General features: G+C 41.8%; 1 protein-coding gene across 1 annotated transcript in view; it reads left to right on the top strand.

The window, feature by feature from the left end:
- The window catches only part of ADCY10 (adenylate cyclase 10), an 803,671-nt gene extending 781,454 nt beyond the window's left edge, over window positions 1-22,217 (top strand). Inside the window, exon 36 of the mRNA XM_033944139.1 lies at window positions 21,972-22,217. Coding sequence (XP_033800030.1) covers window positions 21,972-22,217 — 246 coding nt within the window. The remainder of the gene's footprint in view (window positions 1-21,971) is intronic.
- The last annotated feature ends 3,312 nt before the right edge of the window (window positions 22,218-25,529 follow it).

Here is a 25,529-nt window from a genome sequence, read left to right as displayed (position 1 = left end):
TTTCAAAATACTGAAAGGAATCGACAAAATAGAGCAGGAAAAAAAATTATAGACAATGTCCAACGTGACACGGACAAGAGGACATGGACTAAAGTTAAGGGGGGACAAGTCCAGAACAAATATCAGGAAGTTCTGCTTCACACAATGAGTGGTGGACACCTGTAATGCTCTCCCAGAGGAGGTTATTGCGGAATCCACCGTTCTAGGATTTAAAAGCAAACTAGATGCACATCTCCTTACGAGCGGCATATATGGGTGACTAAAATTATGCCAGGTGTATACCTGGCTGGGCCTCCGCGTGCAAGGATCACTACACTTGATGGACCGAAGGTCTGATCCGAAGATGGCTGTTCTTATGTTCTGTTGACTATTTCATATCCATGCAATCAAAACAAAATATCATCCTTTATGGCAGCCTAAATGTACATAATACAACTATAACTCCACTAGTGAGTAATGCCAATCCTTATAAATTTCCCAATGTTATAGTATATTATCTCAGAAATCTAATTTAGATACAGTTGTTAGTCTAACAGCAGGCTCCCAAAGGCCTGAACAAAAATATGGAATGGCAGCATTTTTACTAACAGATTTATATTTCCAGCAGTATAAAAGATTTTTTTACTGTGTGTAGCCGGTAATATAATCCACTGTGGCAGTGGCCTTTGAGCCTTATGAAATTCATTTAGACTTCTATCTGTTACGATCATTAAAGGAATTCAAAAGTAAAAATCTAATGCTGAACGGGAGAGTGGCTTCATAGATCTGAATACTTTTTCCAGACGTTAAGTTATCTGAGCATAAAGAAGTATAACAATATAATTCCCACTCCCTTGAATACCTGTTTGTCAAGAGACAACTCATTTTTTGAATAACATCTGAGCCAATAGGAACTAAGTACATGGCATCAGATGAATAACGCTTAAAAGACGCTGCCGCCATCTTGTCACTGTCTGAATTTTCCAGCGACCTGAACAGATGTGAGAAATATAATGTGCCAAACTTGAATCGCCCCAAAGCAGCAGAAGGATAAAGTGACCTGCAAAACGCTGGCCATGTAAGCTTGGTTTTAAGTGGCACAGTTAGTTATCCGGTCTCTACTTTAAACCTGTGTATTTGGAATAAATGGAAAGAAGGACTGGCTGTAAGCAAAGAAGCCTAAGTGGAATGACCAGAGGCATAATGAATACGATAAGTAATTTCGATGGTACTATTGAGTGAACTGTTACATTATAGCTGATAAATGAGAGTGCTAACCCTAACTAGAAGAAACAACTACCATGTTTCCCCCAAAATAAGCCCTACCCCCCACTGCCGTGCAGCCAAACTCCCACTGACCATCCTTTCCTCCCTCCCATCCGAACCCCGCCAACCGCGAGCCATACCTCCAGAGTAGCATCGGGCCTGCAGCACTCTATACAGGCTGCTTCACGGTCTTCTCTCGTCGGGGCCTTCCATGTGCCGCGTTACTGATGACATCATCAGTGATGCGGGAGAGGAAATTGATCAACTGTGCAAGAGGCTCTTAATTCTGAGGCTTTTTTCCCCTTAGACTAACAACTGTATCTAAATTAGATTTCTGAGATAATATACTGTAGTATAACATTGGGAAATTTATAAGAATTGGTATTACTCAGCAGTGGAGTTATAGTTGTATTATAGATTATTGACTAGACTATTGGGTCTGCTATGGCAATAACCTAAATGTACATACTAGATGGGGTGTCAGCACTAGGAATCACGCTCGTATCTGCACCCTGGTGATAATGAATGTCTGCATGGAGTCCCATCGTGATATCTCGAAGATGGCAATCTGATTTCTCAGGGATTAATTAATCAGCCTTCCACAAACTTTCATTGAACAAGTTATTATATGTGACTGTCTCTGATCCAAAATGGTAAGAATAGCTGATTTTTCTTGTCATGGGTCCATAAGCAGTCTGAAGAAGTTACACATTTGGATTTTTGTAACTTTTTATTTTTTTCGTACAAAAGGATATGACTGTTGCTAATTGAACTGGATCAGTGTTGAGTATCGGCTCTTTTCTTCCAGTCTTCCAGTCACAAATTGCTTGCTCTATCAGAATTCATGAAAACCTCTTTTTTTGGATTCTACAGGATTTATGTTCTGTTATGAACTGAATATAAACAAGACAAAAGATCATGAAAATGGAAAATGATGAAGATTTTGAGCTTGAAGGTGATATCTATCTACTGCTCTCTTTTGTAAACAAAGAAGCAACTAGCAGAGGGGAAATACTCTGCAGAACAGCACTTGATCGCTCTTCAATGAAGACTCTCGATAAAGTATTCAAAGGCAAGGAGGTGACATGCCAAATTAATTTCAGACTTGTCCACGCACTCATTTTCTCAGTGGTCAATTACAGATGCAAAAGCTGTACACTACGGAAACAAGATTGACTCATTTGAACTTTGGTGCTGGAGAGGGATTTTAGGCATGCCTAACGTGACCATTTATTTTTTTCATCAAAACGGGACATCTATTAATTGTCAGTCCCGCCCCAATCCCGCCCTAGCCTTGCCCCAATTCTGCTCTAGCCCCACCCCTGATTCCGCCCCCAATTTATTCCATTCATTTTACATGTACACATAATATCTTATTAATTCATAATAGTAACCATAAAATTTTTAAAAAACCACAAAGCACACGGTATGCAGAGAAAATGTTAATTCTCATTTATATTTGGGGGGTTTCAAAGATGTCAAGGCAGATGACTTTAAAATATGCAATGTCACCTCAGTACCTATAGAAAAATATAGTGCAAAATATAGACAGCAGGTATAAATTCTCAAAACTTACACATTTTGATCACTAAATTGAAAATAAAATCATTTTTCCTACCTTTGCTGTCTGGTGATTTCATGAGTCTCTGGTTGCATTTTCTTCTGACTGTGCATCCTTTCTTTCATTTCTTTCTTTCTTTCTGCTCTCAGGCCCAACAATTGTCCCTTTCTATTCCATCCCTCCTTCCTATGTTCTTAGTGCCCCCAGTGCTCCTTTCTATGTCCTTAGTGCCCCTGTGCCTCCTTCCTATGTCCTTAGTGCCCCCAGTGCCTCCTTCCTATGTCCTTAGTATCCCCAGTGCCTCCTTCCTATGTCCTTAGTGCCCCTTCCTATATCCTTAGTGCTCCCAGTGCCTCCTTCCTATGTCCTTACTGCCCCTTCCTATGTCCTTAGTGCCCCCAGTGCCTCCTTCCTATGTCCTTAGTGCCCCCAGTGCCTCCTTCCTATGTCCTTAGTGCCCCCAGTGCCTCCTTCCTATGTCCTTAGTATCCCTTCCCATGTCCTTAGTGCCCCAGTGCCTCCTTCCCATGTCTTTAGTGCCCCCAATGTCTCTTTCCCATGTCCTTAGTACCCCTTCCTATTTCCTTAATGCCCTCAGTGCCTCCTTCCTATGTCCTTAGTGCCCCTTCCTATGTCCTTAGTGACCCCAGTGCCTCTTTCCTATGTCCTTAGTGCCCCTTCCTATGTCCTTAGTGCCCCCAGTGCCTCCTTCCCATGTTCTTAGTGCCCCTTCCTAAGTCCTTAGTGTCCCAGTGCCTCCTTCCCATGTCCTTAGTGCCCTTTCCTATGTCCTTAGTGCACCAGTGCCTCCTTCCAATGTCTTTAGTGCCCCCAATGTCTCTTTCCCATGTCCTTAGTACCCCTTCCTATTTCCTTAATGCCCTCAGTGCTTCCTTCCTATGTCCTTAGTGCCCCTTCCTATGTCCTTAGTGACCCCAGTGCCTCTTTCCTATGTCCTTAGTGCCCCTTCCTATGTCCTTAGTGCCCCCAGTGCCTCCTTCCCATGTCCTTAGTGCCTTTTCCTATGTTCTTAGTGCCCCCAGTGCCTCCTTCCCATGTCCCAAAGCTGTGCACAGGGCCAACAGGACAGGTGATCGCTTCTCCTCCCTCCATGCCGCGCCAAGCCAGCCTCCCTCCTTCCCTCTCTCCAGTGCCTGATTCAAACCCCCCCAGATCCGGAGCCACTGCTGCTTGCCAGTCTCTTTTACCTCTCTCCATCCAGATTCAACCCCTCCCACCCGGTCCACCGCCCAGAAGCCTTCTTTCTGATGTCAATTCAGACGTCAGAGAGGAAGATCCGGGCCAACCAATTGCTACCTGGTTGGCCCGGAACTTCCTGTCTGACGTCAGAATTGACATCAGGAAGAAGGCTTCTGGGCGGTGGACCGGGTGGGAGGGGTTGAATCTGGATGGAGAGAGGTAAAAGAGACTGGCAAGCAGCAGTGGCTCCGGATCTGGGGGGGTTTGAATCAGGCACTGGAGAGAGGGAAGGAGGGAGGCTGGCTTGGCGCGGCATGGAGGGAGGAGAAGCGATCACCTGTCCTGTTGGCCCTGTGCACAGCTTTGGGACACTTCGGCGTCCCAAAGCTGTGTGCGGGGACAACGGGACAGGGGATTTCAAAATGGGACGCATGGTCACCTTAGGCATGCCATGTACCGCCAGAAGAACTAACATCGATTCTGGAAGAGATCAAATCGGCTATGTTACTCGAAGCCCAAATGTCTTATTTTGGTCACACCTTCAGAAGAGAGAGATCATTGGAGAACGACTTCATGTTTGGGAAGATCAAAGGAACCAGGCAAAGAGGGCGACCTGCAATCCGATGACTGGACATGATAAAAACAGCCATGGGGATGACGCCGGAGGACCTTTCTGGACTAGCACAAAAACGATTTCTTTTTAGATCCGCAATTCATCAAGTTGCTAGGACTCGAACATGAGTCGATGGCATCTAACAGGCTTTAGTCATCTTTCTCCAGAGATAATCACATGTATTAAGCAGGGCAGGATTCTTTGAGGGCCCCTAGGCCCCCTGCCCCACTCTACTTGATAGGTTTAAAAACGATAAATCCCCGGGCCCAGACGGCATCCACCCGAGGGTAATCAAGGAACTGAAAGGGGTTAAAGCTGAACTGCTTCAACTAATAGCCAATCGGTCGATCAAATCGGGAAAGATTCTGAAAAACTGGAAAGTGGTGAATGTTACTATGATCTTCAAGAAAGGTTCCAGGAGAGATCCGAGAAACTACAGACCAGTGAGTCTGACTTCAGTACTTGGAAAGATGGTAGAGGTGCTGATAAAGGACCACATCATTGATCACCTTGACGGACACAGTCTGATAAGGACCAGCCATCACAGTTTCAGCAAAGGCAGATCTTGTTTGACAAACTTGCTGCACTTCTTCGAGGGAGTAAACAGACAGATAGACAAGGGCGACCCAGTCGATATTGTATATCTGGATTTTTAGAAGGCGTTTGACAAGGTTCCACATGAACGACTACTTCAGAAAATTGCGAGCCATGGAATCGAGGGTGAAATACTCACGTGGATTAAAAACTGGCTGGAGCATAGGAAACAGAGAGTGGGGTAAATGGATTATACTTGGACTGGAAGAGCATCACCAGTGGGGTGCCGCAGGGAACAGTGCTTGGACCTGTGCTCTTCAACATCTTTATACAAGATCTGGACATAGGTACGACAAGTGAGGTGATTAAATTTGCGGATGATACGAAGTTATTCAGAGTAGTGAAGACACAGGGGGATTGCGAAGATCTGCAACATGACATAATCAGGCTCGAGGAATGGGCATCAACATGGCAGATGAGGTTCAACTTGGATAAGTGTAAAGTGATGCATGTCGGTAACAAAAATCTCATGCACGAATACAGAATGTCTGGGGCGGTACTTGGAGAGACCTCCCAGGAAAGAGACTTGGGAGTTCTGATCAACAAATCAATGAAGCCGTCCACGCAATGTGCGGCCGCAGTGAAAAGGGCGAACAGAATGCTAGGAATGAGAAAGAAGGGGATCACGAACAGATCGGAGAAGGTTATATCGCTGTACCAGGCCATGGTGCACCCTCATCTGGAGTACTGCGTCCAGCACTGGTCGCTGTACATGAAGAAGGATACAGTACTACTCGAAAGGGTCCAGAGAAGAGCGACTAAGATGGTTAAGGGGCTGGAGGAGTTGCCGTACAACAAAAGATTAGAGAAACTGGGCCTCTTCTCTCTCAAACAGAGGAGATTGAGAGGGGACATGATCAAAACATTCAAGATACTGAAGGGAATAGACTTAGTAGATAAGGAGAGGTTGTTCACCCTCTCCAAGGTAGGAAGAACAAGAGGGCACTCTCTAAAATTAGAAGGGGATAGATTCCATACGAACGTAAGGAAGTTCTTCTTCATCCAGAGAGTGGTAGAAAACTGGAACGCTCTTCTGGAGTCTGTCATAGGGACCACACCCTCCAGGGATTCAAGACAAAGTTAGACAAGTTTCTGCTGAACTGGAACGTTCACAGGTAGGGCTAGTCTCTGTTAGGGCACTGGTCTTTGACCAGAGGGCCGCCGCGTGAGCGGACTGCTGGGCACGATGGACCACAAGTCTGACCCAGCAGCGGCAATTCTTATGTTCTCTGGAGGAGTCCAAATGTTCCTGTGGTTTAGGATTAGTCTTATCCAAACTAGGATCATGCACTAAATTGAAATCTCCACCCATTACACTAGATAGCCCAGAGAAACGATGTAAAGCTCGAAAAAAGCCAGTGTAAAAATCTTTCTCATATGTATTTGGGACATAAAGATTAAAAAGCAAGAGTGACTGTCTATTCAAAACAACATGAGCAAGCATAAACCAACCAGAAGGATCCTCCCAAATATCCTGCACAGTGACATCCAAAGATTTCCTGATGAGGATCAAAACTCCAGCCTTCCGTTGGACCGCTGCTGCTCCTATAATCCGGCCCACCCACCAACTCCTAAATTTTTCATGTTCAACAGAGGTCAGGTGTGTCTCCTGTAAAAAAGCCAAATCAGCATGTTTGTTCAAAGTTTGCAATATCTTTTGTCTCTTAACCGGGGAAGTTACCCCATTAATATTCCAAGATATTAACTTAACCATATACTACTATCTATATTCCAAAGAAAATCCCCAAAAAGGCAAAGACCAATCAAGGTTGAGTAAGACTGTCCCAGCCTGCATTCCCACCCCCCACCACAATCACACCAGGTCAGGCAAAAAAGCACGAATGTCCCAGGTCAGGGGCAGAAGGCCCCCAGAAGAAAGGCGACTGGTACTCCCCCAAACAATAAAAAGAAACTGAAAAAGGAAGCAGCAAAGGAAGAAAAGGGGAAAAAAGAGAAACTAAAACTCACAAAAGAAATAAACCAAAAATACCCTCCCAGCCTCCCCTAGTACCCAAAGCAAACCTTCCCATAAAGCCCACAAAAACTGGCCCTGAGGACAATAGAGAGTAGCCCAAAGCTATCAGCACCCCCATCTCTCCTGCACATTGTGAGGCAGTACAAATAAAGTGAGACTAAAAAGACCTACAGGTGGAAAAACCACCCACCCCAAATCTTATACATAAACGTAATACAACAAAAGGGAACAGGACCAAAGAGAAAGCTCAAAGATAAAAGAGTATTCAGCCAACCCCATATAAACCAAGGAATGACAACTCATCCAGTCCATACACCTCCCCAGCCACTTGGAAAGAAGCCCAAAGTGCAAGAACACTACAGAGAACCAGTAATCCAACCCTTAAGCCAGTCCCCAGCCACTCAGTGCCCTGAAAGCACACCCACAGGGCCCAAACACCATAAAGCCACCCAGCAAACTAGCAGAACCCTTAGACAACAACCTGTTATGACAAAAGCCAACTTTCCACCACCCCAAACACACATATACCTGCCACCCTCCCCCATATACAACCCAAAACACTCTCCAGTCACACTAGGAATACCTTGACCAGCGTCAGGGGCCCAAAGACCTAAAGGAAGAGGGAAACTCTGGAAAGATGTGCAAAACACAATTAAGATCACTCGAAAGAAAATGGCGCAAAAACAAAACGGCTGAAAATTTAAAGTTTTATAAAGATCATGCATCATTATACAAAACTAAAATAAATCAGATTAAAAGAAAATATTACTCCAATAAAATTTTAAAGGCTAAAAATCCATCTATTCTCTATTCCATCCTAAAATCCATCGTTCCTACTGCCCAGAAGAATACTAACAATAATAAAAACCCACCAGCTCAAGTTCTAGCCAACTACTTTAAAAAAAAAAATCAGAGATATCCGCCAAATCTTTGATCAGTTATTGACAACCGATTCTACAGATAATTTTCATAACACTCATGTTCCACTTTTAATTTGCCTTCTCTTGAACATATTGAAAATCTTTTCCTAAAAATTAACATTAAAGGTTCACGCTCTGAAATTATTCCTCCGATTATTCTAAAAAAAAATTTTTCTCACTTAGGCCCCTTTATTCACTCCTTCATTTTAAAAAGTCTTAATACAGGTTTTGTGCCAGCATTTTGGAAAAATGCAGTAATTTCACCCATTTTGAAGGATCGGACAATTAGTTCTGAGGAAGTTTCAAATTACCGTCCTATCGCTAATATCCCATTTCTGGCCAAACTAACTGAAAGAGTAGTCTTTGAACAACTGTCTGACTTTATTGAATCCACCAATGTTTTACATCCGAATCAAACTGGCTTTAGAAAATATCACAGCACAGAATATTCATTGATCGGGCTTACAACAAACATAAACTATCACCTCGATCACCATAATTCGGTTATACTTTTTTCTTTGGACCTATCGGCTGCATTTGACACAATAGACCATGCTGTACTTTTAGATAGATTAAAATCTATTGGTGTTTGCGATCAGGTTTTACAATGGTTTGTTTCCTTCTTAACAAACAGACAATATACAGTCCATCTTAACAATACAAGTTCAAAACCTTACTCCCTTAGCTATGGAATCCCTCAAGGATCCATACTATCACCCTTACTGTTCAACATTTTTCTTTCACCGCTACTTAGTTTATGCCAATCTATTGGATTTTCTTCATACACTTATGCAGATGACATTCAGCTGTTTCGTCCTTTAAACCCCGAAAACACAGAAGAAATCGCCCAGATCAATAAAAAATTAGATACAATTAAAAATTGGCTTTCTGAGAATAGACTAGCACTAAATATCCTTAAAACAAAAGCAATCCTTTTTGTATGGAAACAAGGAGTAAAGCTAGCAGCTCCTTTCATTGTCAACAATATTCATATAGAGTTAGTTTCTTCATTAAAAATACTTGGGGTTGTGATTGATGAAAACTTTACCTATCATGAACACATTAGTAACGTTGTCAAATCCTGCCTTTATAAATTGCGAATGATTCGTTCAATTTCTAAATTTCTTGAACCTAAATCTTTAAATATTCTATTACATTCACTGATAATAACAAAGCTTGATTATTGTAATGCATTATTAATTAATATTACACAAAAGGAGAAAAAACGGCTACAAATAATTCAAAACACTGCAGTTAAACTTTTATATAATGGCAAGAAGTATGACCATGTTACCCCTTATATGATCGAGTCACATTGGCTCCCTATTACTCACCGCATAACATACAAAATTTTATTGCTAGTTTTTAAAACTTTATCCACAAACGAACCTTTATTCATAAATTGGATGCTTATTCCACACAATTTATCACGTTCGCTACGTTCGTTAACACAAGGGTTACTGGCAGTCCCTTCTTTAAAGGTGATAGGTACCAGACATCATGATATGTTTTCAATTGTGGCCCCCCAAACTTGGAACTCTTTGCCACAATACATAAAAAATGAAAAGGATCTCAGTCTTTTAAAAAATAAATTAAAAACTTTCCTTTTTAAAGATGCTTTTAATCTTTAATAGAAATTACTTTGAAACACTGCCACAATACATTAACATTGAAAATGAACTGTTTTCTTAAAAAATTTTAAAACTTCCCTTTTAAAGATGCTTTTAATCTTTAATAGAAATATTTTTTACTGTTGTTAATTCACCCCTACCTTATGTCTCTCCCTTGAATGTTCCCCTTTTATCTTCTCGAAATATCTATTATGTAACTTTTCCCCTTTTATCATTATGTGTCTTTGAGTTTTGTCTGTTCATGAGTTTGTTTCTCATTTAGCATTTGAGATTATTAATACGTCTTTTAAAATACTTGTCTTAAAATGTTTATGTGTCAGTCAGTTCATGAGTTTGTTTTTATTTTGTACTTGATATTATTAATATGTTTTTTAAAATGCTCATGTATCTTATTGTAAATCGCTTAGTAAATTTTGATAAGCGATTCATCAAATGAATAAATAAACATAAACATAAACATAGGTAAGAAAAACATTTTTTTTAAATGCAGAGAGTGACTAACAGTCTAAGTAAACACTTCAAGAACAGAAACCTCTCAACACAATATCCAGACATATAACATTACATTAGGGATTTCTATTCCGCCATTACCTTGCAGTTCAAGGCGGATTACAAAAGAATTATCCAAGATGTATTACAACAAGAACTTACAAAAAAAAAAAAAAAATGGTCATTTTCAGAAAGAGTAAGAAATGGGTAAGGTTATTTGTATGGGGTGGTTGGCTTTAGTGAGAGGTGGAGTTTGAGACTTGCGGTATTATTTCTTTTTTCAGAATTTTCTTGAAGAGTATGGTCTTTATTTCTTTTCTAAAAGTCTTGTAGTCGAGGGATGCCATCAGTAGATTGGCGATTTGGTTGTCTAGTTTGGCTGCTTGAGTGGCCAGGAGGCCATCATATAGTTTTTTTCCGTTTGACCTCCTTAATTGGGGGGTATGAGAATGGGGTGTGAGTTTTCCTATGTCTGGTTGCGGTGTTGTGGATGAGGCGGTTATTCAGGTAGTTTGGACTGTCTCCGTATAAAGTCTTAAATAGTAGGCAGTAGAATTTAAATTGTATTCTTGCTGGGATCGGAAGCCAGTGCGATTGGAGATATGCTTTTGTAATGTGATCATGTTTCTTTAATGAGTAGATGAGTCTTAGTGCTGTGTTTTGGATAGTTTGTAGTTGTTTTGTTATGGTTGTAGGGCATGGGAGGTAGAGGATATTACAGTAGTCAAGTAGGCCTAGTATTAAGGACTGAACTATGAGCTGGAATTGAGTTTTCTCGAAGAATTTCCGAACTTGTCTTAAGTTTCTCATGACTAAGAATGACTTTTGTATTGTTTTATTGATTTGCGGTTGCATGGTGCAGCATCTGTCGATAGTTATTCCTAGCAGTTTTAGGGTGGTTTGTATGGGGTAGTTGATTGCGTTGATTTCAATGTTGGTTATGGTTGGTATTTTGTTGTTTTCTAGGAGGATGAATTTCGTTTTATCTGAGTTCAATTTCAGTTTGTGATCTTTCATCCAGGTTGCTATTGATTTTAGTATTTGGTATATTGTGTTCGTCATGGAGAGTTCAGGTTGATCGAAGGGTATGAGAATGGTAATGTCATCGGCATAGCTGTAGGAGGTTATGCCTTGTTTGTCCAGGTGAGAGCTGAGGGAGGCTGTATAGAGATTGAAGAGAGTCGGGGATAGAAGGGATCCTTGGGGGAACTCCGCAGGGGTTTGACCAAGGTTCAGATTTTTGTGTCTGATTTTACTCTATAGGTTCTTGATTTAAGGAATCCTTCAAACCATGTGTATACTTTATCTGTGATACCTATTGTATCCAGGATTTGTAGTAGAATGTTATGGTCCACCAAGTCGAATGCAGCGGTAAGGCCTAGTTGCATGGGCATCATTTTTTTTCCTGTGCTGAGATGTTGTCTGGCTGTGTCCAAGAGAGATCACTCTAGTAGTGTTTCCGTGCTGAAGTTGTTTCTGAAGCCGGATTGTGTGGGATGGAGAATGTTATGGTTTTCTAGGTAACTGGAGAGGAATTTGGCAACTAGTCCTATTATTTTGACGTAGAGTGGAATAGAGGCAATGGGTCTGTAGTTGGCTTTTTGGTCTATCGGTCCTTTGGGGTCTTTGAGGATCGGGGTGATGATGATTTTGCTGAGGTTGGTAGGGTAGTGGACGTTTATTAGCAAGATTTGTATCCAGTTTAGAAGAAGAGCGCGGAATTTTGTGCTGGATGTTTTTAGGAGATATGGTGGACAGTTGTTGAGGTCACAGGATGCATGGCTGTATTTTTTGTAGTATTTGTTGAATTCGGGCCATTGTATGTTGGGGAATTGAGACCATATTCTATCTGCTGCCATACACAATTCTATCTGCTGACATACACAATCCTCCAACATGCAGAACTAAACCATTCACACACAACAGCCACTCAGATTCTGAAAGCTCAGTCAAAACGGAAGCTTCCAAATAAAATGTCCCCTGCAGTCACAAGCAGAAAAGGCCAAATATAACCAATGTTATCCTGAAGTCACTATGTGTCGGGGTAGATCAAGACCCCAAAGAGGGGCGGGGGGGTCAACAGCTAACAGATCAAATCACCCAATTGTTACCTAGTCAATTCATAATCCTTATAGAAATCAGGCATTGAAGTAAAAAACACTCAACTGCCGCAAAAAAACATCAAACAATCGATGATCCATCTTCAGATGTGCAGGCAAACCGGATCCCCTCTCTAAGCTTTCTTGAAGATCGGCATAACATTCCCCACCTTCCAGTCCTCTGGAATCTTTCCCGATTTGATCGACAGATTGGCTATTAGCTGAAATAGTTCAGCTATAGTCCCTTTAAGTTCCTTGATGATCCTTGGATGGATGCTATCCAATCTCAGGGATTTATTGCTCTTTAGCCTATCATTCTGCCTGCATACCTTATCTAGACTGACCGTGAACCCTCTCAGTTTCTCTTCTTCGTTTCCAGCTTATAGCCTGATGGGTTCCGATATGCTATGTATATCCTCTTTGGTAAATACAGACGCAAAAAAATGTGTTCAGTTTGTCGGCGATGTCTTTGTCATTCCCTATCTTTGTTCTTCTCTTTGATGTTTGGCAAACTTTACATTCTGGGGAGAGGGATTTCACTCACTTTTCCAGAATCCATGACACACAGTCTTGGATTGATTACTGGTTACTTTCTAAGAGTTTGTTCTCTAATACGCATCTAGCTGGGATTGGACCTTATTGTGTATCTGACCATGCTCTTATCTGGTGTATACTGGAGGTGGGCCCATCTGGAGATGGGATCAGATGATTGGAATTATATAAAGACCCAGAGTTTTTGGACCATTTATTTAAAAAATGGCATGATTTTCAGTTTCATAATGTTTCCCATTTGGAAGATCTGATTCTGTATTGGGAAGCTGTGAAGGCGGTGCTGTGTGGGGAGATTATTGCCTTTTCTAGTTTTCGGAAAAAAGCCCATGATCATGAAATATTTCGCTTGGAGAAACAGGTAAGGGCGGACAGGATTTGGTTTACTTGTTACCCCACTCCCCAGTATAGGGCTGTTCTTTTGGCTTGCCAAGCCTCTCTGAATGAGCTCATTCATGCCTGTATGACATGGTCCCTTCAATACTTTAAACACCGCTTTTATTTACATGGCAAGGGAGGGAAGTTGCTCACTAATTTGGTGTGTGGCAACAGGGCCCACTAGAGTAATGCAGGTGATCTGGGATGATGACAGTATGGTCCATACAGATACTGATGTTGTGGAGGTGTTTTGGCGGTACTATCAAAAGTTATATGATCTTCCTTGCTCACCAAAGATGGAAGGTGAAACCTATTTGGCTAATATTCCTGTCCCCCAGGTTTCGGAAGCTCAGCAGCAGATGTTAAATGCCCCTCTCTTGATAGGTTTCTCTGGTCATTAAGTCTAGCAAACTATGAAAAAGCCCAGGTCAGGATGGATTTCATTCTGAGTTTTACAAATTGCTTACTACGGAAGTTGCGCCGGTGTTGGCACCTACCTTTAACACTATGTTCCAGGAGTGTTTACCACCATCTCTATGGGAGGCCCATATAGTAATGCTGTTGAAGCCTGGTAGGGTTTGTTCAGGATCGTAAAGTGGCCCGTAATCTTCATTGCATTCTGGACAAAGCGATGGGACCAGACTGGACAAAGCAATAGGACCGGACGGGATCTATCCGAAGATCTAAAGGCGAAAAAACAGTGTGACAAGGCGGTGGCTGCTGCCAGAAGGATGCTAGGCTGTATAAAGAAAGGCATAACCAGTAGAAGAAAGAATGTGTTGATGCCCCTATACAGGTCGTTGGTGAGGCCCCACTTGGAGTATTGTGTTCAGTTTTGGAGATCGTATCTGGCGAAGGACATAAGAAGACTTGAAGTGGTCCAGAGGAGGGTGACGAAAATGATAGGAGGTTTGCGCCATAAGACGCATGAGGAGAGACTGGAAGCCCTGAATATGTATACCCTAGAGGAAAGGAGGGACAGGGATGATATGATTCAGACATTCAAATACTTGAAAGGTATTAACGTAGAACAAAATCTTTTCCAGAGAAAGGAAAATGGTAAAGACAGAGTCATGGGCATGGAGGTTTATAGAAGTCTGATTGCCATATTTTGTACACGCTGGAGACGCCATTTGTTCTTCACTGTGAGACCACTGTATAGTGCATTACAGTAGTGCATGTGGGAGAGGACTAAAGCATAGAGTAGTTGGGTGAAATCAGACTCAGAAAAGTAGTTCCTTATTTTCCAGAGTTGTCGCAGGTAGTAAAATGAGGAAGATAGCACCTGAGAGATATGGTTGGAAAGTGACAGGTTGGCATCAAAAAGAGTCAGATATACATAATTTCCAACAACCTCATCCAAACCCTAATTTTTCAACGATCTAGAGTTGCAATCTCCAGAGCGAACGGACAGACAAGCACACAGAGAAAGCAGAATTACACAGACAAAGGCACAACTACCATTCCCTAATTCTCAAAAGAAATACTTGTCTCATTTTACACAAGACTCTTCTATCCTATCGCCTTGTAACCTCAACAAAAAACCCCCCAAAACAAACAAACCCACAAAATGAAACCCTCCTTCACTCAGTTCCCGTTTCTATTTCTCACCACCCTCACAGCACTACATAACATATCTCCCAACCACAGTTTCAATGCCTCACAAGATCCCAAGAAGCAAAGATCCCAGATCGCAAGAACCTCTTACACAACCTGGTGGAAGCAGTCGGCTCCTTCACATACTCTGGACCAAGAGACATGACAAACATATACATAGAAAACGACCCCTCCCTAAGCCATACAACAACCTAACAACGAAACCAATCAATAACGAACCCTCCTCTGCCCATTGCATGTACGTGAATGCAAGATCAGTGGTCAAGAAGCTATTCTTCATAAATGATCTGATCACCACCAAAGATATAGACCTAGCATTTATCACGGAAACATGGTTAACAGACCAAGGTAGCCCAGAACTCCCCCAGGATACAACATACTCCAACTCCTGAGAAAACTCAAACGGGGAGACGGCCTAGCAATTATTCACAAAAAAGCCTATATCATCTTGGAAATAGACTCAAGCTCTCACACCAATCTGGAATACATTGCTTGCAAACTGTAAGATAAAACTAATTCCACACAGAACAACGTAGGAATCCTTCTGGTCTATAGACCTCCTAACTCCTAATCTAGCTCCATCACCACAATAATGGAAATAATCACCAACCTAGCTTGCCAACACGATAAACTAATCATCCTGGGAGATATCAATCTCCTCTTGAATCCACAGTCAACAAAGAGGTCACCAAACTCAAAGCCCTACTGACCCAGAAATCCTTTACAAGACTGTCAAATCACAATTGCCCCCTCAGGCCCCACACACTTGCCCCCTCAGGCCCCACACACTTGATCTACTTGCATCCTCCTCCTCCATAAATCTCACTAGCAATGTCAAATGGTCCCCAGTCCCATGGTCTGACCACTACCTTCTGAACTTCTGCCTCAATCTCAAAGACAAAGACCAGAACAGCAAGACCACCAAGGATATAAGACTAGTGCACAGTATCCAAGTCTCTCACTAACCCATCAAATAACACAACTTTAATGCTAACCAACTGGAACGAAATCATAACTTAATACACTAGGCACCATAACCCCCTCTGTCCATGTAAAATAAAACCAAATCGAACTTCACCCTAGTTTACAGACTCCCTAAGAACAGACAAACAACAATGCAGATGGTTGGAGAGGAAATGGAGAACGAGCAAAAAGCCAGAGCACAGTGGCGTGCAGCTATTAACAAATACAAGTTCAACACAAATGAAGCCAAGAAAAACTGCTATGCTAACAAACTAGGAAATTAAAAAAAACGATAATAAAGGGCTGTTCCATCTGGTACGACAGCTTACATCCCCACCAGACAAAATATCAACAGGTCACGTCAACAAAATATCCGCACAAGACCTGGCAAAATCAAATCAGTCCAAACAGAAGTCGCAAAGTCCACCATCCCAAACAACCACTACCCTAGCACCTCTGAGCACCACACAGAACCTATTATAGCAGATCAAATCTGGACCACCTTCACTGAACTTATCAACCACAATACAAAAAAACTTGTATCAAAACTCTCTACGTGCAGTAGTACTCTTGACAACTGCCCTACTTACCTACTGTCAGCCACTCCCCCCAAAATCATAGCATGGCTCACAAACCTCTTAAATAGCTCCCTGAATCAAGGCAAATTACCCAAGGAAATGGGCAAAATTGCTCTCACATCCATACCGAAAACTTCAACAGCAGACCTTTCCATACCTTCAAACTACAGGCCCATTGCTGGCATCCCTATTCTAACAAAAATCCTTGAAACCCATATAAGCAAACAACTAGCCTCTCATATTGAGCTACATCATGCCTTCACTCATCCCAATATGGTTTCAGAAAGCAACACACCACAGAACTCCATATCATCACCCTAATCACCAAAATAAAACAACTACTAATCATTGGCCATCAAGCAATACTACTCCAGTTTGATATTTCCGCTGCCTTTGACTTGGTAGACCATCATCTTCTCATAACCAAACTATCTGAAATCGGAATTACAGGGACTGTGTTAGACTGGTTTACAGACTTTCTATAAAATAGAGAGTACACAGTTAAAAAGGAAGGAGAGTTCTCCAACCCCTGGAAAGCATTCTGTGGAGTTCTTCAAGGCTCCCCATTATTCCCCATCCTTTTCAACCTTTTCACGAGCTCACTTGGAAACATTAAATTAGAAGACTATCCTACACAGATGACATTATTCTCCTCATCCGTATAACAAACAAGCAACTAAACATAGATGAGAAAATTTCAAACAACATAGAAAAAATTCACAACTGGGCAACCACAAACAAACAAACTAAATGCCACCAAAACCAAAGCCATCTGCTACCACACTGCTCAGCAGAATGCTCCGATGAGCATTAATCTTCAATCTGGTACCACTCTCGCAGTGGAGAAATCTTCAAAAGTACTTAGCATCATTCTGGATGACACACTCACAATGGATCCTCAAATCTCCAGCCTCCAGAAAAAGACCATCTTCACCATGCGCCAACTAAGACTTATTAAGCCATACTTCCACCAACATCATTTTGCTTTGATTGCCCAGCTGTTAATAATAATAATAATTTATTTCTTATATACCGCTATACCGTGAAGTTTGAAGCGGTTTATAATAAAGATACATTTGACAGTACATGGGGGGATAGAAACGGTTTACAATAAAGATACATTTAGTCAGTACATGGGATAGAAACGGTTTACAATAAAGATACATTTAGTCAGTACATGGGATGCAAGTGGTTTACATTAAAGATTCATTTTGTCAGTACATGGGATACAAGTGGGTTACAGTAAAGATATATTTTGTCAGTACATGGGAAACAAGTGGATTACAGTAAAGATATATTTTGTCAGTACATGGGATGCAAGTGGGTTACAATACAAGGTGCATTTTGTCAGTGTAAGGGAAACAGGTGGGTTACCATAAAGATACATTTAGTCAGTACATGGGTTAGTACTACCCCAGCTGGACTACTGCAACTCAGCATACATGGGCATCAATTCCACTCTAGTTCACGAACTGCAGCTCATTCAGAACATAGCTGTTAGACTTATCTTCAACCTAAAGAAATACAATTCGATCTCAGCCTTCCTCAAACAACTACACTGGCTACCAATTTCATCGCGAATATTTTTCAAAATATCATGCATCCTACACCACATAATCCATGGAAACTCAGCCACTCCTTTCACCCAACTATTCTCAACAGTCTGGTCTATCTCCAGGAGACTCATAAACAGAATACAGTTAAATCTACCCTCCTTAAAAAATCTACATTCATAGCAGTAAAAACCTGGAATAACCTGCCAGAAATGATCAGAAAAGAAAGTAAACATACAACATTCCGGAAAAAAACTGAAAACCATCCTCTTTGACAACTCAACCTACTTGACTTCTCAGAAATGAATCTTTCCACCTTTTTCTCTAGATGAAGCTCTTAGGCAACAAGGATTTCTCGCCCCCCTCTTACCCTCCCACCTTTAAGGCCCCCTTTTATTCCCCCCTCCTGAACTCCTTTGAACCCCTCTCTGAATGTCGCCTAGAGCCTGAATAGGTATGTGCGACACACAAATAGAAGATTAGATTAGAGTATTTCTAGACTGCTTGGTCTTTTGCAGCTATGATAGTCGAGTCCTAGTGTAGCAAGGGACAGGCGTGGTTGCAGTGTTTTTTGCGGATCCAAAAAAGTTCTGTTTTAGAGGCATTTAGTTGTAATTTGTTGACAAACATCTAGTTATTGATTTCTGAGGCGCAGTTTAGGATTTCACGATCTAGGCATCACAGTTTTCTCCTAGAGGTATGTATAGTTGGATGTCACATTATTTGCTCTTTAACATATGTTAACAAGTTCTAATAAGATTTAAATTACCCTAACACAGTGATAACTAAGTCAATGGGGGCCTCTAGTATAGTAAGGGTGGAGGCGCTCCACCCTGGATGCAAGTTGGGGGGATTCTGGAGTAGTCATGGGGCTGTGGTTTGCATGCGTGCACGAATACAGGAGATTCTTCCTCCTCAAAGTAGAACAAAAGAAGACAAAAGAGGCGACCTGTGATGTTCAATCTGTTTACCGGTAATCACTGCTAAGACCCAACACGTACATGTTTCGGCCCTAAGGCCTGTCTCAGGGGTCTTGTTTCCAATGAAGTGCAACTTATCAAGTGTCTCTTATCTAAAAAGATTAACCAATCAATGGTAATTAAGACACTGTTAGAAGCCTGATCGCTATACTGGCAACAATCTCACGCATCCACTCAAAGTGAAAGTAAGGGTGGGAGCAGTCCACCCTGGGTACAAGTTGGGGGGATTCTGGAGTAGCCATGGGGCTGTGGTTTGCATGCGTGCAGCCATTGCCTCTTCCAACCTCCATGCCCTCTGATATCAACTTACTGTTCCAGGATAGGGGATCGGCAGAGCCAACAGCTGCACACATGCAGATCATAGTCCTGCAACCACTCCATGCACCCCCTGCTACTCAGAGGAAGGGATGCTATGACCAGGGGAGGGTTTGCTCCGCTCTGGGTAGCCAACAAGCAGGGTATGCCACTAATGTGGGCCAAATAGTACTAACTTGCAAAATTATTATGTAAATTGTATAATACAACTTGTGAGTTACACTGCAAGTTGCATTATAGTTGGAAAAATTTACTGTCCAAGGAACATCAAACCTCAAAGCAAAGTCTAATGCTCCCAGGCCACATCTTAAAAGGTCACATTACTGTCCCTTCACTCCCCCTCCAAACAGCACCTGCACCCTTCACCAATCACATCTCTTCCAATCACATGCCTCCCCACAGATCCAAATACCATCAATCACAAGCCCTCTGATTCTGACCTCCACCTTGCCATCTAATAACAAGCTCCCCCAATACCATCTTTCCAATCCAAACCACCATTCAAGTTTCCAAGTTTATTTACAGTTTGATATATCGACCATCAAACAAATATCTGGACGGTTTACAACTGATAAAATTGGAGTTTAAAAAAGAGTAATTATAAAAATAAAAAAGTACAATAGGGCAACCTACAGACTAGACAAAGACAAAGATACGGACAAAATAGATACAATAGGCACTGGGGGAGGGGAAGATTCAAAATTACATCAAAGTCAAAATAAAAATAAGAGGGAGGTAGGAAGGGGAAAGGAAAGAACAAGTTGGGGAGGGCCTACCAGCCCTTACCTGCTGTTGTAGACCACCAAGTACAGACCAGTAGGCCCCCCAAGGTTAGAAAGTGTCTTTAGGAAGTGGGGAGGGGGGGGGTCTCATCAGAGGGGCTTTTGATCAGGGGAAGATGCAAGTGCTACTTGGGATAAAGTTACCAGATGTACAGGAAAACACAGACATGTCCTCTTTTTAGAGGACTGTGCAGATGCCCGGAGGGCAATTTGTCCAGGTTTTAGAAAGTCCCAAGCTCAGGGCTGTATCTGGATATCCTCTATGCATGTGGAACATTGATATGACATCACATGCATGCATGTGACATCAAGTGGCAAAAACTGTACATATATGTTTTGCACAAATAAATTAATTGTATCAAGTAAAGCCGATGTTGGCACCCTTTGATTTCCACACTGTAGTGCAAGCAATGGTCTTATCGAGGCCTTAATCCAGAATACTGCAGCCAAACTGATCTTCTCAAAACGCAAGTCTGACCATGCCTCCCCACTCCTTGCCAAACTTCACTGGCTCCCAATAATCTCCAGAATCCATTTCAAATGTTCCTGCCTGGCTTTCAAGATCATTCATGGAATCCTGCCTCCTCTTATCCCACTGTCTTTCAACTCCTCCAGAACTGCCCAAAGGCTTAAACTAGCCTTCCCCTCTCCACGCGGCATCCACTATTCATGCAAACTGGGAAAATCCCTTCTCTTCAAAATCACAGGTCTTTGGAATGACCTCACCACCCCGTTGCGGAACCTGAGCTCCCTTCAGTTATTCTGCAAACAACTGAAAACCTGGCTTTTCAGCAAATTGTAGCTCTATCCTTCCCCCCTTCTACACATAAGTTCATGTAATCCTTTTTCTTCTTCTCTACCCACTATTTTAAGTTCTTGTAAACCGTGTCGAGCTCCATTCTCATGGAGATGATGCGGTATATAAACTTAAGGTTTAGATTAGATTAGATTGACTACTGCAATGCCCTGTATCTTGGAGTGATTAAGACAAGGTACAGGGCATTGCAAGTGGTACAAAATGCTGCAGCCAGATTGATTACAGGAGCATCAAAATATGCTCGCATTACACCTTGTCTTCAACAACTGTACTGGCTGCCAGTGGCTTTTAGAATACAATATAAGATTGTGATGATCTGTCATCAATTTTTGTATGGTAGTATTTCAAGAGTAAAATGACCATTTATCAGCCCAACAGATCGTTGCGCTCTGGAAATTCTGCTTTGTTAAAGACCAATGTAAATCCAAACTATGTAGAAACTAGTGCAATGACCTTTTGTTGCGCTGGGGTGAAGTTATGGAATTCACTGGCAGAGCAGCTAAGTAAATGTGCTGCTAGAGGAATTTCAGAAAACTCCTCAAAACACAATTCTTCATTAATGCTTTTTTATAGGGTCTGACTTGTGATCAAAGATTAACTGTGAATTTAAATGCTGATGTTTTGTCTGTCTTTTGTACTGCTTTCAAGTATTATGTATGTGGATATATTGTAAACCGCCTAGGATTTAGACAGTATAGAAACTTTAAAAATCAATCAATCGCCATGTCAACATCCAAACATGGCCCTGAGCTTGAGAAAGGAGACAAGTGGTTTGTGTGGAGGCGGGGCTGAGGGTTAAGTGAGGAGGGGCCAGATTCCTCTTTTTTTAAAGAGGAAATCTGGTAACCCTAGTTTGGGGAGGAGGGGGAAGGCAGCATTGTGGCCTCTTTAAGATGCAGTCTAGGAACATTGGAGCACACGTTGAGGTCCAGTGTTCATAGGCTGATGGACTAACACTGTGTTCAAGGTAAAAGCTCTCTTCGGTACACCTTGATAACTTCCCCCCATCCAGCAGTTTCACAGTCTCCAAAGAGTCTAGCTATCGGCAAGAAAACGGCATTTTTCAGCCTTATGCTGTGCTTCTGAAATGTGATCTTTCTTTTGATTTTTAGGATTTGTGGTTTGGAGAGCAAAGCCCCCCCGAAGACCTGTGGAGAGCAAGAGTAGTTAAAATGACACACAGTGGAGAAATAGCTCCATTTGACCCAGAAATCCTTTACAAGACAAAGTACCCATTAGAGCTTCCAAGCTTTATGAAAAAGGGTGCTAAGATGAAAGATTTAAATGGCTCAATTATGTCAAACAACCATTCAGAGGATGCGACAGCAGGCATCTTCAACATAATGCCATGGGTATAAAGAGGATATGATAGTTAGGTGGGGGGGGGGGGATTTTGATTGATTATACATGCATATAGGATTGATGTTGTTTGTGTAGATACTGTACTGCATTTTTGTTAACGTTGGAAAATCAATAAAGATTTAAACAAAAAAAGAGTATAAAGACATATCCCCCGTAATGATGTGTTCTGTTTTTATGCTGATAATGGTTTTATTGTACACCGCTTTCAATTTCATAGCTGCTGAACCCTCAATGGTGTGCAGAAAATGAATAAACACATAGAAAAGCATTTTGGACATTAGTGATTCTAGATAGTTCTGCTCTCAATGTACAAGACACGTTAAACACACTTAGAATTGAAATGTGCAGAACAAATACACACAAACCTCCCTATTCTGTAACTTTTAGGGCCAAATTCTATAAACAGCGTCCCAATTGTAGGCGGCCAACTGCTGCCTAATCAGCCAAATGAGACGCACATTTTTTTAAATAAAAAAAACCTCACAAGGCAGTCCGCCTACATTGTAGGTGCCTCTGGGAGCCTAGGGAGACCCACCTAAGGGTAGGTGTGGGTTTGTCTTGGCCCGGAAGTAGCCTTAGGCAGCTGTACATGCAAAATGCTGGCCTACATTGTAAGCAGACGCAGCCACCGAGCTTATCGTGGCTAGGGATCTCCCTGCCGCAGTAAGTTTAGTGGCCACACATCCCCCTGTTACTCACTGGCAGGAGCAATACCCAGTCCCTCCTGCTGGAACCTGCTCCCCGTACATTGCTAACAATTTCCTTCAGGAGTCGTAGGGGTAATACTAGTTAAGATACTAGTGGAAGTCAGGAAAATGCTTAGATCCAAAACTAGATAAACTGACCTCTCTTTCAAACAAGTAACCTTAGCATGGATCGTGATCAACAATATATGAGTCACTCAGAAACGTGAAACTCTTCAAGGAAGGAACGCCCCCCCCCCCCCCCTAGAGATGAACCAGAGTTTGCCTTCCAGTCATTGCAACTTTCAATGCTGGTCACGCTCCATGTTTGGTTACATAAATAAATAAATAAAGATTACAATCTTGCAACTTCTTGTGTGAGAGTTCTTTCTTATTTTTTCTTTTCTTATAAAACAAACATCACTCTACGGATTGTAAGTAATGTTCTTCCTGAATTTTTGGAGTGGCTAAATTCATGTGATAGCAATTTACAATTCATCATGTGCACAGATTTGAGACAGGTGTCATTTTTAGACATTCAGATTTGTTTACACCAAGGCAGGTTTTCCACCACCATCTTTCGAAAACCCACGGACAGAAACAATCTATTGGAATACAGTAGCTTTCATCCCAGGCATCTCAGAAACAATATTCCGGTGGGGCAGTTTTTACGTCTCCAGAGACTTTGCACCACAGTCCAAGATTACATTCTCAAAGCTAATGATATGAGAACATGTTTCATACAAAGAGGTTATCCTCCATCAGTGGTTAAGAAAGCATACAAGAGAGGGTTATATGCCAATAGATCTCTGCTATTGAACCCATCTTCTAAGCAAGAGGAGGACACTCTAGTGTGTGTTCTCCCATATTCAGTCCGGGCATTTGACATCAAGAGGATCATCAAAAAGCACTGGGGTATTATGCAATACCATTAAGCATTCCAACATATACCAAGATTTGCATTTTTTTAAACAGCGTAACCTCAAACAGCAGCTGGTACATTCTCAGTTTGTCAATCACCCACCAGCAAGAACGTCAGGGCAACACACACCATGTGGGCACTGCAAGATGTGTAAATACATTGTCACTTTGCAGCAAATGTCCATACACTGCAATGGTCTAAGTAAGATTAAATGCCCAGCTACAAATTGTGATTCTAAACAAGTAGTATATGTAATTCAATGCCCATGTCATCTATTATATGTGGGGTGCACTACACAAAGTATTAAGACCCTCATAGGAGAAGACATTAGTAGGATACGCACCCAAGTAAAAGAGGCTCCTCTAGTCCAGCATTGGATAGAACACCAGCATACAACCACAGACCTCATGTTTTCAATACTTAATGTTATAAATCTGACCAGAGGAGGAGATGTGGCTCACATGCTTTGGAAACAGGAACAAAAATGGATTTTCACTCTCAACACATTATACCCTAACGGACTCAATGGTGAAATGGAATGGATTGCCTTTTTATAAATACATCGTTTTTTGGACTCAATGATGCACACTCAGGATGTCATAGTTTATTATTATTTCAACTCACACCACTTCAACTTATGTCAATTCATTTCTCCCTTAAGCATGGAATATGCTACGGAGTTATTCAACAGATTACCACTGGCTACGTGTCACCATGACGTCAGCTATATTTCTGACGCTTGGGATGCTCCTCCCACATTTTACATTCATAAAGGACTTAATGGTGTACACTTAGAATGTTACAGTTCATTATTATTTCAACTTGTACAGTGGACACTACTTCAACTCATGTCGATTCAGTTTTCCCTTAAGCATGAAATAGCTACGGAGTTATACTTTACTGGATACGTGTTACTGTGACGTCAGCCATATCTCTGACGCTTAGGAAGCTCCTCCCACATTTTACATTCAAAAAGGATAGGTGCTGCTGTGCTTCTTTCTGGTAGTTGAAAATTTGTATACACTGACAGCGTCCTTCGGTGGTACGTATCATGCAGAGCCTCCCTCCAAGTAGTAGCCTATGTAAGTCTATTTAAACTTCTGCCGGGGGTGGGTAGTGAAATCTTTCCTCACCACTGGCTTTTTGCTGTATACTGTTGTCACATCACGAAGTTTAAAAGCGTATAAGTGTTGAACTAAGGATTTATGATTCGGGTCTCCTGAAGAAGCAATCGAAATGGGGCCACATAGAAGGAGACCCCCTACCCGTTATGAAGTTAAGTCATCACATTACTTACAATCCATAGAGTGATGTTTGTTTTATAAGAAAAGAAAAAATAAGAAAGAACTCTCACACAAGAAGTTGCAAGATTGTAATCTTTATTTATTTATTTATTTATTTTTATAACCAAACATGGAGCGTGACCAGCATTGAAACAGTTGCAATGACTGGAAGGCAAACTCTGGTTCATCTCTAGGGGGGAGCGTTCCTTCCTTGAAGAGTTTCACGTTTCTGAGTGACTCATATATTCTTGATCACTATCCATGCTAAGGTTACTTGTTTGAAAGAGAGGTCAGTTTATCTAGTTTTGGGTGCCCCGTACATCGCTGGCATGGGGGAGCGGTACTGGCAGGAGGGACTGGGCATCCCTCCTGCTGACGATGTTCAGGAAGTTGCCAGTGGGGGGTTCCAGCAGGAGGGAC

Source organism: Geotrypetes seraphini, chromosome 5, assembly GCF_902459505.1.
Source record: "Geotrypetes seraphini chromosome 5, aGeoSer1.1, whole genome shotgun sequence".
Lineage (NCBI taxonomy): Eukaryota > Metazoa > Chordata > Amphibia > Gymnophiona > Dermophiidae > Geotrypetes > Geotrypetes seraphini.
This window is presented reverse-complemented; position numbering and strand designations above follow the sequence as displayed.